At 43.1% G+C, this 15172-nt stretch overlaps 1 protein-coding gene across 1 annotated transcript in view; it reads right to left on the bottom strand.

Moving 5' to 3' along the window:
* The window catches only part of ARAP2 (ArfGAP with RhoGAP domain, ankyrin repeat and PH domain 2), a 167341-nt gene that overhangs the window by 76709 nt on the left and 75460 nt on the right, over positions 1 to 15172 (bottom strand). Inside the window, exons 11-14 of the mRNA XM_029083452.2 lie at positions 8846 to 8961; positions 4072 to 4271; positions 2389 to 2474; positions 1482 to 1664 (exon numbers count right to left, since the gene is read on the bottom strand). Of these exons, the coding sequence (XP_028939285.1) occupies positions 1482 to 1664; positions 2389 to 2474; positions 4072 to 4271; positions 8846 to 8961 (585 nt within the window). The remainder of the gene's footprint in view (positions 1 to 1481; positions 1665 to 2388; positions 2475 to 4071; positions 4272 to 8845; positions 8962 to 15172) is intronic.

Below are 15172 nucleotides of genomic sequence, written 5' to 3'. Positions count from 1 at the left end.
TAGGGAACCGATCAAATTCAGATTATGATAATTTATTTCAAGTTAATGATGAAATTCTCAGTTGCTGAAATGCCCAATCCCAATACCTGTTCTGCCTCCCTCTTAGAGAGCCCCATGTGGGACAGGAATATTGTGTCTGATCTGATTATTTTGTATGTACTCCAGTTTCTAGAAGGGTGCTTGGCACATATTAAGCACTTAATAGATATATCATTGTTATTATTATTACTTCCCTGCTGGGTGATTTCAGACATGTCATTTTAACTCCTTTGTAGCCTCAGTTTCCTCATCTGTTGGTCATTATTGCTGTGATATACGCTTTTAACTCAGCTTGGTGAACAATCTTGATTCAGGCTTTACCATCTTTTGGGAATTAATGTTGGTATTTGTTAAGCGCTTACTATGTGCAAAGTACTGATCTAAGCACTGGGAGGATACAAGGTGATCAGGTTGTCCCTCATGGGACTCACAGTCTTCATCCCCATTCTACAGATGAGGTAACTGAGGCCCAGAGAAGTTAAGTGACTTGCCCAAAGTTACACAGCTGACAAGTGGTAGAGCCAGGATTAGAACCCATGACCTCTGATTCCCAAGCCCGGGCTCTTTCCATTGAGGCAAGGTAGCCAGCAGAAAGGAGCACAGGTAAGGGGTGGCAAGATACCTGAGTCTAAGTTCAGCCCAACTGCAGACCTACTGCATGACCCTGAGCAAGTCAAATGCCTCCCTCTCTGTCTCAGTTTCCTCATTTGTTTCTTGAGCTCTCCCTGTCTCATAGGAATGTTGTATAGACCACAGACAATCACTCTCCCCACCTTCAAAGCCTTATTTATCTCTTCCAAGAGGTCTTCCCCAAAGCTCTATTTCCTCTTCTCCCACTCCACTTCTCCCTTTTATTCACCCACACTCAGCCCCAAAACACTTATGTATACATACATAATTTATTTGTATTAATGTCTGTCTTCTCCTCTAGACAGTAAGCTCACTGTGGGCAGAGAACAGGTCTACCATCTCTGTTAGACTGTACTCTTCCAAGTGCTTAGTACAGTGCTCTGCACACAGGAGCTCAATAAATAAAACTTATTGACTGACAAAGATCCTTCAGAAAGGTGCTGCTCTATAAATCAAAAGGGATTATTAGGGAAACAGAAGATGCAATTACCCTTTCTTGAAGGATGGGGAATTTTGTGTATACCTTGGAGCAATGTGCTGATGGGAATACAAACTGGTTACTTTTAAACACATCACAATCTCAGAGAATATCTAGAACTTAACCCACTTTTGCTGCCCGATAAACGCTTTAGGTTTTAGGCATCATGGTTCAAAAAGGTGAGTAACATTTAGACACCAGTGAGCACTTCATTAGCTCCGACTGAGTCAACATGAACCGATACTATGCCAACCTTCTGATTTTGACTATGCTGGCCTGGGACTTGTTTTGAAAGGCCTTGAACTTTGAAATAACTGAATTTGCACGAACCCACCTTATTTAATTCTTCCTTGGTAAGAGATGCCAGAAGAGTTTTCCTGAATCTCCCTTCTTTGTACTTTTGGGTAATAAACAGCTTTCTCTTGTCAACTGGGGAGTCTTCATGCAATTCTTCCTCTCGCTGAAGGGTTCCAGCCCAAAAGTCATTTGCTCTTTTGTTTCCAATGACAATGAAAAGCTGTTGTAGGAGAAAGAAAATTTGGGCATTCCATTTGAACCATTCTAATTAGTAGGAACAACATGTTGTGGGAAAATGAGAACAAGGGCAGAGATGAGCTGTGTTCTGTGGAAGACTGGGAAAAACAATGTATTATGGTGACCGGTAAAGGCAGTAAACCCCAATTTTTCAGTTCAATTCTTCCCTTCCAAATCTCCCCTTTTATGGTTGCAACAGGTAAGAGTCTTAATTTGGGGAGTCAGATTAGTTGATGGCCCAAGTATCAGAAAAGCCTGAATGGTATACACTTGCTAAATATCAAGAAGAAAAAAAGTTCTGCCATCTGGTCTTTTCACGTAGAATGAAACTATGTTGTACCCAGGGTTGAAGAATGGTTTTTGAGGGGGGGAAAAAACATTATGCCGTTAAACATTTTCTAAGGAAAACTACAATAATTATTCCAGTAACTTTTATCTTCACACTTTCCTTGGCTTATATTCAACAGATTTCAGGTGGAAAAAATAAATTCTTAAAGAGTAGACGACTATGAATAACGCTCTACCTCTACAATACCCTTTGCTCCAGAACTTAAGTTAGTTAATAAGCACAGAGAATGTATTTAGTTTGAGGTTCTAAATCCTGTATAAATGTAGAAAAGAGCAAATTGAAGAACTACTAAAGAACTCATTTTACTCCTAATCTCCTTTCTCAAGCGCTATATGAATGAATCAATCAGGAATCTGACCTCAATAAGTTCGTTGCTCCAAATACTGGCATCCATTTTGAGACTCCGAACCTTTGAATCTTTAGGTCCTAATGATCTGTGCTGCCCTGGATAAGATGCAAGAAGAGGTACATTTAGAATGAGACTTTTTTCATTTATGAGTAAAATATAATAATAATGATGGTATGTGTTAAGCGCTTCCAAGTGCTTAGTACAGTGCTCTGCACATAGTAAGCGCTCAATAAATATGATTGAGTGAATGAATGAAAACCAATTTCCCCTGACTTGGAAAGACATGTGGACTATCCTCACACAGATACCCAACCCTTACTCTATTTATACACCTGCCTCCCTCTGTCACCGTAAACTCCTTCAGGGCAGGGATCATGGTCTACCAACTCCATTGCATTGTACTTTCTCATGGCTTAATTCAGTGCCCTGCATACAATAAGCACTTAGTAAATACTATTAATTGATTAAGGATTTGGATGGAACTGAGGATCAAACTACAAACACAGATTATCTGTGAGCCTTTGATCAAAAGCTGAGTTTACCTGTTCTCTAAACTAGGGGAGGATCAGGTTTATTTGATTCTAAGTTACACCTGTACAAAGGACTAAGCAGAGATGTGTAGTTTCCTGTGGTCTGAGAGAGTTTGGCCATTGAGGAGCCTAGAATCAGCCAACCAGGGTCCTCAACACCCTCTCTCATACCCATCTAACACGATAGCTGATAAAGCCTTCCTCTGCTTACCTGAGGACTTGGGAACTGAGCCCTTAGGATGGGCTTGATGCATCAAAGAGGCCATTGTCAAATTTGGATGCATATCAGATGAGATATGCCTCCAGTAATCTCACACACACAAGGCTACTTAAGGCTGAGGGAGGGAGAGGAGGAGGAGGTGGAGGAGAAAGAGGAGGGAGAAAATGGATGGGCGACTATCCAGTTGTGGGGAGTCGAAATCTGGTACCTAAAGCCTTCCATATCCAGAGGAGAAAAATTACCCAGAATTGCCTTTCATATTCCATAACAATTGCTCCTGCATAATGATCTTTATTACTGCCAGACTCAAAGATCTGTGTTGAGCATTAGGGATTCTTGCTCCTTTGTTGGATTTGCTGGACCCCAGTGAGCCAATTGTCTGAATAACTTTATTCCAAGTACCCCTTTAGTCTTCTAGACTGAAACAGGGGTGGAAATTCCAAAATTGACGCTTTTACAAGTCCATGCAGGCACCAGTTGATGAGAAATGTTATTACATGTGCTGAAAGCCATTTTCCAAATCTTATTAATTCATGCATAAAGGGTTTAGAATAATAATCTATCACTGTATCTTATTTAAAACGTAATCCAATTTCTCTGATCTTATTTTATTTTTTTTTAAGGCATGAGCCAGGGCCGTTTACATTTACTGCAGGTACTAAGAATCAGATTGTAGAAGTGCATGGTGTAGTAGATAGGGCATGGTTCTACTCCCAGCTCCTCCACTTGCTTACTGTGTGACCCTGGGAAGGTCACTTCACTTCTCTGTGCCTCATTTACCTCATCTGTAAAATGGGGATTGGATTGGGGAGCTCCAAGTAGGACAGGTGTCCAACCTGATTTGCAGGTACCTACCCCACCGGTTAGTACGGTGTTTGGCACCTAGTAAGTGCTTAATATCAATTTATTATGGATCCAAAAATTGGAGCGGTTGACAATTACCTGCACATTTTTTACAAATGACAACACAGAGATTGATGGAGGCCCAATCAGGGTCCGCCGCTTTACAATCAGCACAGCTCCGGTTGGACTCGTTGAACCAGATTTTCTCAGCCACTTCATAATCGGAAAGAGTCTCAGCTATCGATTGCTGGACGGCTTCAATCCACTCTTGCTTCTCCTTTTCTGACTCCGCTGTAAAGCTGAAACAATTGGCAGACTGCATTATTGATCTCAGTTTCAAAGCCCAATTAAACGGGGAGAGCCGACCGCATTCTCATTCACCCACAGGTGAGATGCCACAGATGGAATGGCAGTGGAAATACTGCCTTTTGGACTGGGGTAAGAAGGAGATTGGATAGGAGATTGGATTATCTTGTTGCTGAAAATCATCTGACATTCCCAGATATACCCAGAGAAGAAATGTGGTCTAGTGGATAGAGCACGGGCCTGGAAGTCAGAAGGACCTGGGTTCTAATCCTGGCTCTGCCATTTGCCTGCTGGGTGACCTTGGGGAAATCATTTAACTTCTCTGTGCCTCAGTTCCTTCATCTGTAAAAATGGGGATTGAGAGGGTGAGCTCCATGTGGAACAGGGATTGTGTCCAACCTGATTAGCTTCTATCTACCCCAGTGCTTAGAACAGTGCTTGACACATAGAAAGTGCTTAACAAATATCATCATCAGATATATTTCTCAAAAATAACCTAAAATGACTGTCTTTTTCTTTGCTCACATGCTTTGCTTTAGACTTTATTTATACAATAGTTTGACTGTAAACTCCTCTGCTAAACATTAACTCGTGTAACAGATCTAGTTTACTCTCCAAGAGATCAGTTCAGTGCTCTGGACACAGTAAGCACTCAATAAATACCAATGATTGGTTGTCCTCCGAATTGGAAGAAGACATCACTGGCTGTGAAGTTCACCTAGGAGAATGTGTGTGCCTGAAACAGCAATGTGGGGTCTGTTTATTGTTATATTGTACTCTCCCATGTGCTTAGTACAGTGCTTGGCACACAGTAAGCACTCAAATACAATTGAAACAAGTCCACTTTCCCGGCCCCATTTTGTACCCAGTAATACTGCCCCTTGTTGTGCTGTTGTGCTTAATTTTCGCAGCACCTGGTGCTGTCTACTCTTTTGCCTCCTTGTATCTTGCTTCTATATGACCCCAGGGGACGACACAAGCATACACTGACACCCTGCCCCAATAACCACAGCAGAACACAAGAAAATAAGACTTCATGTTCTGAACTGACTGATCAACTGATAGTTTGGGGCTTTGATTACCTGGTTCAGTCGAGCTGTAGTCTCATGCACCACCTGTGAGGAGCCTGGACTTCTCGGTGTATGCTCCCCAGCACTTAGTACAGGGCTTGGCACACAGTAAGTGTTTAATAAATATGATTGATTGATAGCTTGGGCTAGTTCAGTCTAGCTGCAGTTTCATGCACAGTCTGTGAGGAGCCTGGACTCTTCAGAGTACCCTCTAAAGCACTCAGTAATAATAATAATAATAATAATGTTGGTATTTGTTAAGCGCTTACTATGTGCCGAGCACTGTTCTAAGCGCTGGGGTAGACATAGGGGAATCAGGTTGTTCATTCATTCATTCATTCATTCATTCAATCATTCAATAGTATTTATTGAGTGCTTACTATGTGCAGAGCACTGTACTAAGCGCTTGGGATGAACAAGTCGGCAACAGATAGAGACGGTCCCTGCCGTTTGACGGGCTTACAGTCTAATCGGGGGAGACGGACAGACAAGAACAATGGCAATAAACAGCGTCAAGGGGAAGAACATCTCGTAAAAACAATGGCAACTAAATAGAATCAAGGCGATGTACAATTCATTAACAAAATAAATAGGGTAACGAAAATATATACAGTTGAGCGGACAAGTACAGTGCTGTGGGGATAGGAAGGGAGAGGTGGAGGAGCAGAGGGAAAAGGGGAAAATGAGGCTTTAGCTGCGGAGAGGTAAAGGGGGGATGGCAGAGGGAGTAGAGGGGGACGAGGAGCTCAGTCTGGGAACGCCTCTTGGAGGAGGTGATTTTTAAGTAGGGTTTTGAAGAGGGAAAGAGAATCAGTTTGGCGGAGGTGAGGAGGGAGGGCGTTCCAGGACCGCGGGAGGACGTGACCCAGGGGTCGACGGCGGGATAGGCGAGACCGAGGGACGGTGAGGAGGTGGGCGGCAGAGGAGCGGAGCGTGCGGGGTGGGCGGTAGAAAGAGAGAAGGGAGGAGAGGTAGGAAGGGGCAAGGTGATGGAGAGCCTTGAAGCCTAGAGTGAGGAGGTTGTCCCACGTGGGGCTCACAGTCTTGATCCCCATTTTACAGATGAGGGAACTGAGGCACAGAGAAGTTAAGTGACTTGCCCACAGTCACACAGCCGACAAGTGGCAGAGCTGGGATTCGAACTCATGAGCCCTGACTACAATGTGCTGCATTGTAAAAAAATATCAAAAAATACCATTGATTGATTGTCCCCCCATTCCTTTTCTCTCACTCCCTTCTGCATCGCCCTGACTTGCTCCTTTTCTTCATCCCCTCTCCCATCCCTCATCACTTATGTAAATATCTCTCATTTATTATTTTATATTAGTCTGCCTTCACTCCTGTAGACTGTAAGCTCATTGTAAATAGGGAATGTGTCTATTTATTGTTGTATTGTGCTCTCCCAAGTGCTTAGTACAGTGCTCTGAACACAGTAAGCACCCAATAAATACGACTGACTGAATGAATGAATGAATTGAATGAGTGAATGAATAAAGTGACCATCTCCATCTAAGAGGGTAAACCTCAGATCCTGCAGAAATCATCTTTCCAGAGGACTGGATTTAGTTCAGAAACAGTGAGTTGGCATCTCTGGGTACTGTCATGCCAGGAATAATAGGGGTCTGTACCTACTTAGGACACTGCTGGTCAGCAGCTGTGAACCAGGTACATACCCACAGGCGTACACATCAACAACATCTTGTTGGATAAGATACAGAATGGTTCCCTGTGGAAAGCAGGATGGCAGCTGCTCTTAAGAGAGGAAACTTCTCTTGATGTTGGTATCTCCGGGAAGCCCTCCCATCCACTAATGCTTCGGGAAACCACTGAGAAACTATGGGGGGTGAACGTAGAGGCTGTTGATGCTTGTGGGTGTGTTGGTCTCATGTCAGAAATTGCATCCTCTTCCTCAATGCAATGCGCTGTGGTCTATTGACCCGTCAGTAGAATTTGAGTGTTCACTCTGTGCAGAGCAATGTATTAAGCACTTGCGAGGGAAGAATTTTGTTAGCAGACATGAGCCAAGCCCTCTTGGAACTTACAATCTACAGGGGAACCCACTAAAATAAGGTGGAGGTAGGAGAAACCAATGGATTGTAAAGATCAATACAATACACAAGGTGGGGTGAGAGTAATCAATCAATTGAGCTCTTACTGTGCTCAGAGCACTGTACTAAGCCCTTGGGAGAGTACACTATAAAAGAGTTTGTAGACATGTTCCCTGCGCAAAACAAGCTCACAGTTTATGGTACCAAGTGCACAGGTGACACAGAACTGCTGAAATGGCAGGAGGAGTGGGGAGTATGGAGGGGAGATGGGAGGTTAAACTGGGAAGGCTTCTTGGAGGAGATGTGAATTCACTGGACTAATGGACTAGAAGATGGGGAGAGCAGTTGTCTTCCCGATGTCAATGAGGAAGTGGTTCCAGGCAGAAGGGAGGGGGTGAGCAGGAGGTCAAGAGAGAAAGAGAGCAAGGTACAGCAGTAGGTTGGCTTGAGAGGAGCAAAGTGGGCAACCTGGGAGGTAGTGGGAGAGGAGCAAGGATAAGTAATAATGTAGGTATTTGTTAAGCGCTTACTATGTGCAGAACACTGTTCTAAGCGCTGGGGTAGATAGAGGGTAATCAGATTCTCCCAAGTGAGGCTCACAGTCTTAATCCCCATTTTACAGATGAGGGAACTGAGGCACAGATAAGTTAAGTGACTTGCCCACAGTCACACAGCTGACAAGTGGCAGAGTCAGGATTCAATCCCATAACCCCTGACTCCCAAGCCCATGCTCTTTCCACTGAGCCACGCTGCTTCTCCCCATAAATAATGGGGAGAATACTGACTTGATGGTGCTTTTCAAGACAGCTGTCTCTGATCTCTTGAATTGGTTTAGCCTAGTTAAAGCTGGGGAAAACCTAACTCCTACCAGAAAAGAGATCACTGAGACTGCTTAAGAGCTGACCAGGTTCACTTTATGTTTTGTCATCCCTCGTGGTGCAAGCTCTCTCTTCTGCATCACCTATGTCCTCGGATCTGTATCCCTTAAATACTTGCTATTCACCCCACCCACTGTCCCACAGCACTGATATACGTAAAAACTGATGTGCATATCCTCATACTCTCCCATTTCCCCACGCTGTAACTGATTTTAATGTTTGTCATCCCCCTCTAGACTCCAAGTACTTTGTAAACAGGGATGTTGTCTTCCAATTGTGTTGTATTGTGCTTTTTCAAGTGCTTAATATGGTGCTCTGCACACAGGGGATTCTCAATAAGTACCATTAATTCATTGATCGATCTATCATTTTTGTTTTCAGAGGTGTTCTTCCATACAAGGTCCAGGAATCTTTTCACAAATACCCCAGCCTGGAGTTACAACTTCTTCCTGACATTTTTCAAATGTGCTAGCCCCCCTCCCCCCAAAGCCCCCTAATGGCTCATCTCTACTGTCTAAATTCCTAATGCCAAAAGCATTAGAAAGAGACCATATGGTTCAAAATATCTTACCTAAAGCTCCTGTAAGGAGTGATTATCTCAAAAGACTGTTTTGTAGGCCGATCCACTTGCTTAACATTTGCCACATTCATCGGGATTATGGTGATGCCGAGTCCACCCTTAAAGTCCTGGTTTGTGGAAGAAAAAGATTTTTGAAGACTTGTAAATGTGCACACTCAGGTAACCTAACCCTAACTTTCAATGAATCATCGCCCTCTACAATGTAGGCTTCTTGCCAGGGGGCTCATGACTACCAACTCTGTTGTAGCATATTCTACCTAGCATTTAACACAGTGCTCTGAACAACAATAAATGGTCAAGAAATATCAATTGATTGATCATATGTTATCCCTCTGAGGTCTGGGAAGAGGTGATCAATCAGAAGAAGAGACGTGATCATCCAAATTGTGTAAGAATTAAAATGAGTTTATCAATTAGATTTTCAGTAGGATTTTTGAGCCCTAAAAGGCTATGGTAAGGTAGATGGGAAAATACAGTCATTCTCCTCCAATGGGAGGATTCTTTTTCTCAGAATCCCTGGAGCATTGACAGTGGACCAGGTGGAAAAGAATCCCACCTCTTGGGAGAAACTAAATAAGATAGAGGTAAGGAGAGGGGGCTTCTAAACCTTCCACCTCCTTCCAACCCCAAAATAGGGGGTCTACTTCCCATTCACTGTTCCATAAAATTGACCTGGTCAGCCATTCTTTCTCTGGCCAGTGTAGCGTTTTTAAAAAATCTAAACTAGACAAACAAAGCAAGAATTATGATGGTCATATCGAGGAGAAGCAGATGTGATTCTCTACCTTGGTCCCTGTCCAGAGCACTGAAGCATGACTTTGAAGGTAGGAATAATGGATTCAACAATTTTATTTTATTCCAGCATATTTGTTTTAATCATAAATATAATTATACTCTGAAAAAGCATTCCACGGAGGAGAAGCGATGATCTAAGCTGACTAGGAACAAGGTTAGTTTTGAAAATTCACAGATTAGAAAAGCAGCATGGCCTAGTGGAAAGAGGTCGGGCTTCAGAGGACCTGGGTTCTAATCCTAGCTCTGCCAATTGCCTCCTGGGTGCCTTGGGCAAGTCATACTAATCCTAACTCATAACACATAAAAAGCAAAATACATACGACTCTTATTTCCTCCTACTGTAACATTCACATACCCGTCACCCTGGCTAGACTGAAAACTCAATGAGGGCCAGGATCATGCCCACTCATTTCTATTTTATTGCACTATTCTAATAGAATGGTGCAATGTCCCCATACTGCACTTTTCACAAAGGAGGCACTCAATGGCATTAGTTAAAGTCTATGGGAAAAACGTATCCTATGACACAACCACTCATGACAAAACCATATTTTCAGGATCATAATGCAGGTGTATTGTGGGGTTCATCTATTCTTAAATAATAGATCTTCTTAGATCCACTTTGATACTAATCGTGATGCTAAAGAGAAGGATCTCGTGATCCTTAAATATACTGGTGAAGTAGTCCCAGGGAATAGAAAGCAACCACGTAAAAATGTACTTTTTTTGAGCAAAGCTAATTAAGCCCTAAATTCTTGTACTGTAGTAAAATTAGAAAAGGAGTTTTTCACCCTAACGCAAAAGGATGTTCTGTGATTTTAAAAAGGCAAATAACACATAGAATTAGTAATAGAAATACAGGAGAATTGTAATTGAAATGGCTAAAGCTGGCAGAATGTGTTAAATATTAAAGGGGAACACTTAAGTAATATTAATGACACTGCAGTATCCTGTAAAAGAAAAACCCCATTTCTGAGTTGATAAAATATCAGGCTATCACTCTTGTGTTTAATCTAAGCCAGAGGGATAAATTATTTCTGAGAAAACCCAGCATGGGGCCTCTCTTACCACTAGTATTTTATAAGTATTTCAGTTTTTCCCCAATTAAGATGTTTTATTTATTTAGAAAGATCTTACCAGCACAGAAGAGGAAAGAGAATGCCTACAATTGTAAACAAAACATTTACAATGTCCCCATACTGCACTCAGTCAACTTTTAATTTGCAGGACAACAGAACACGCTTATACTGGGGTCAAAGCCAAAAACCCGTTTTAGGAGAAGCAAGCATGAAACACGAGTTTTCCTAGAATTCACTTTCTAAGAATTGATTGAATTAGCAAAGGCTGAGAGACACCCAAAGAAATTAAGAAGCATGAAAAGAGGCAAGTAGGTGTGCCGGGAGCAGTGTCTGAAAAATACAGTTTTCACACGTTGAGGAGATAATTTTCCTGGGAGGCAGAAACTCTGTGGGCTCTTCTGTATCTCTACCTCCACCTCTACCTGCGACACCCTCCTTAAATTTCAAATCGATCAATCATATTTAATCGTGCAGATCATGGTACTAAGCACTTGGGAGAGCACAATGTAACAAAATTGGTAGACATGTTTCCTGCTCGCAGTAAGCTTACACAGTTCAATCTCTGCTCCTCTCCTTCAACACCTGCTTCTATGGGGCTCCTCAATCAATCGAGGATATTTTTCGAGTGCATACTGTGCACAGAACACTATACTAAACACTTGGATTACAGGAGTTATTTATTTTGTTAATGAATTGTACATCGCCTTGATTCAGTTGCCATTGTTTTTACGAGATGTTCTTCCCCTTGACGCTGTTTATTGCCATTGTTCTTGTCTGTCCGTCTCCCCCGATTAGACTGTAAGCCCGTCAAACGGCAGGGACTGTCTCTATCTGTTGCCGACTTGTTCATCCCAAGCGCTTAGTACAGTGCTCTGCACATAGTAAGCGCTCAATAAATACTATTGAATGAATGAATGAATGAATGAATGAACTAGGCTCTTGTGTGCTAATCTGTGGATAATAATAATAATGATGGTATATGTTAAGAGCTTACTATGTGCAAAGCACTGTTCTAAGCTCTGGAGTAATGCACCTTTCTGGTTATAACTCAGTTAAGTGAGAGAAGTCAGAATAGATGCTGAACCTGGCAAATCTTAACCTGGACCCTCCGGAAAAACATAAATTCCTCACAGATAAATCAACAGCATCTACTGAGTGTTTACTGTGCACAGTTTACGGTACTAAGTGCTTGGGAAAGTTCGATATAATGGTGTTAGTAGACATGTTCTACTAACAGATGTACCTGAGACAGCGCTTATGATGGCATTTGTTGAGTGCTTACTATGTGCAAAGCACTATTCTAAGTGCTGGGGAGGATACAAGGTCATCAGGTTGTCCCACGTGGGGCTCACAGTCTTCATCCCCATTTTACAGTTAAGGGAACTGAGGCTCAGAGAAGTTAAGTGACTGGCCCAAAGTCACACAGCTGGGATTTGAACCCATGACCTCTGAGTCACCAGTCCGTGCTCTTTCCACTGAGCCACGCCGCTTCTCTAAAATGCTCACAGAGCATTTGCTTGCTCACGGAGAGCAATTGCTCGGAGAAGTGTACATCAGCGAAAGGTTTCAAACTATTCAAGGGAATGGATGATGAGAGGGGAGGGTTGGGGGGACAACCACTGGAGAGTGGTGGTGTTTAGTAACCACTTACTATGGGTCAAACACTGTACCAAGCCCTGGGCCAGATATAATACAGTCATGTCAGACACAGTTCCTGTCCCTCATGGGGCTTGCAGTCCAAGCAGGAGTGAAAACAGCTACAGAATCCCCATTTTCCAGATGAGGAAAGAGACACAAAGATATGAAATGATTTGACTAACGTCGCACAACGGCTAAGTGGCAGAGATGAGATAATGTTGGTATTTGTTAAGCGCTTACTATGTGCCAAGCACTGTTCTAAGCGCTGGGGTAGACATAGGGGAATCAGGTTGTCCCACGTGGGGCTCACAGTCTTAATCCCCATTTTACAGATGAGGGAACTGAGGCACAGAGAAGTTAAGTGACTTGCCCACAGTCACACAGCCGACAAGTGGCAGAGCTGGGATTCGAACTCATGAGCCCTGACTCCAAAGCCCATGCTCTTTCCACTGAGCCACAGGAGATGAGAAACAGGTCCTCTGGATCCTGGGCCTGGGTCCTTTTCACTAGGTTTCACTGCTTCTTCAAGTTTACTGGGTGCTGTTGCCACAGAGTCCTGAGCTCGACAGACTGACTCCGGAAGGCATTGATTGGGGTCTCATGTACGGTCATTTCCCTCCCCTAGCCCTTTTTTTAAAAAAATAGCATTTGTTAAGCACTTATGTGCCAGGCACTGTACTAAGTGCCAGGGTAGATACAAGCTAATCAAGTTGTATCATCCCTGTCCCACTTGGGACTCACAGTCTTAATCCCCATTTTCTAGATGATGTAATTGAGGCCCAGAGAAGTTAAGTGATTTGCCCACAGTCACAGCAGACAAGTGGCGGAGCTGGGATTAGAACCAAAGTCTGTCTGACTTGGGGCCCTGTGCTCTATTCACTCGGCCATGCTGCTTCTCCTGGCCTCCTGGCCAAAATGGGAGATCACAGACCCTGAGATTCTTCTGCGAAAAGGAAAAGGGGCCAGGGGAAAGGGTAGGGAAGAAGGATACATAATATGGGGGGTAAGACCGGGCAAGTGACCTCACATTTCCAAATATTCTTTAGCCCCCAAAAGCCTCAAAGAATAGGCTGGATCTGAAAAGACGCTGCCATTCCAAGCCATTCCTTCCTTATTCAATTTAGGAGTGTAGGAATTCAATACACTCCTAAATGCCTTTGGCTCTGGGTAAATTATCACCTAGCTAAGCACACAGGAGGTGCTACCTGTGGCTTTTAGTCAGCATGTGGCTACACAACGCCCTGGGAAAGAATTTAGCCCCTTTGCATTCATCGTAGCCATTAGGGCGTCGGTTAGTGGTTTATAAAGTAAATGCGTCATATATCCACTGACCTGATCGGGGACACTGCAAGCCTGATTCTGTTCCAGCCTCACTCTCAAGCTTGGCAAGGGCTAGGGTCTCCTATCAATTCCCACCCCAAAGTAGTAGCCAGCAGACACCAGGAGGGGATCAGCAGAACTCTAGACTATAAGCTCCTCCCTTAGACTGTAAACTCCTAGTGGGCAAGGAATGTGTCAGCCAGTCAATTGTACTGCTTAAGTGCTTACTGTGTGCGGAGCACTGCTCTATGCACTTGGGAAAGTAAAATATAACAATAATGCCCACAATAAGTTTACAGTCTAGAATGTGTAAACAACCTCTATTATACTTTCCCAAGAGCTAAGCGCTCAATAAATACGCCTGATTGATCATCCATGTACATATCTTTAAATTATATTATAAATTACTTATATTGATATCTGTCTCCCCGTCTAGACTGGAGGCTCGCTGGGGACAGGAAATGTGTCTGTTAATTCTGTTATAGTGTACTCTCCCACATGCTTAATACAATGCGGCTTATAAATGCAGCATGGTCTAAGTGGATAGAGCATGGGCCCGGGAATCAGAAGAACCTGGCTTCCAATTCTGGCTTTGTCACTTGTCTGCTGTGTGATCTTGGGCAAGTCACTTTACTTCTCTGTGCCTCAGTTACCTCATCCGTAAAATGGGGATTAAGACTGTGAGGCCTATGTAGGATACAGACTGTGTCCAACCCCATTAGTTCGAATCTACTCTAGAGTTTAGTACAGTGTCTGGCACATAGTAAGGCATAACAGATACCATGATTATTATTATTATTACCGTTGCTCTGCACATGGTAAGCATCCAATAAATACCACTGATTGACTGATTGATTTCCCCCCAATGCGAAGAAAACGTGATGTAGATGCTGAGTTCTTGGGGCCATCTGTGAGGGGAGTGAGGGACAGAACCCTCTGTGGTTCACTGACAGAGGACAAGAGGGAGAATCGGTGCTTGTTGCTCTGAACCGGACAACGGAACCCCAACGCCATGGTTCATCTGATACAATAGCACCAGCATCAACCGATGCAAATTAAGAATGTCAATTTTTATCCTATAAGAAAATCACCCAGTCATTTCTACAGTCTAGCCAGAGAATTTTCATTCAATGCAGGCACTTTTCAAAGCTGAAGAACCTTATTCCAGTTACCTATCTGAGCTACTAATGTGTTACTAACTCTCTCATTGGCATATATTATTTTATTCATTAAATGCTTACTACAGATCAATGGTATCTGAGTGCTTACTGTGCATAAAACACTGTACTAAATGTTTGGGAAATTACAGTACAGTTGAGCTGGTCGATACAATCCCTGCCCAAAAGGAACCTGGGCTGGAAGTCAGAGATCCTGGGTTCTAATCTTGGCTCTGACACATCTGCTGTGCAAGCTTGGACAAAGTCACTTCACTTTCTGTGCCTCAGTAACCTCATCTGTAAATGGAGGTTAACTGTGAGCCCCACGT

The sequence above is a fragment of the Ornithorhynchus anatinus genome, chromosome 18 (genome assembly GCF_004115215.2).
Source record: "Ornithorhynchus anatinus isolate Pmale09 chromosome 18, mOrnAna1.pri.v4, whole genome shotgun sequence".
Classification (NCBI taxonomy): Eukaryota; Metazoa; Chordata; class Mammalia; order Monotremata; family Ornithorhynchidae; genus Ornithorhynchus; species Ornithorhynchus anatinus.
This window is presented reverse-complemented; position numbering and strand designations above follow the sequence as displayed.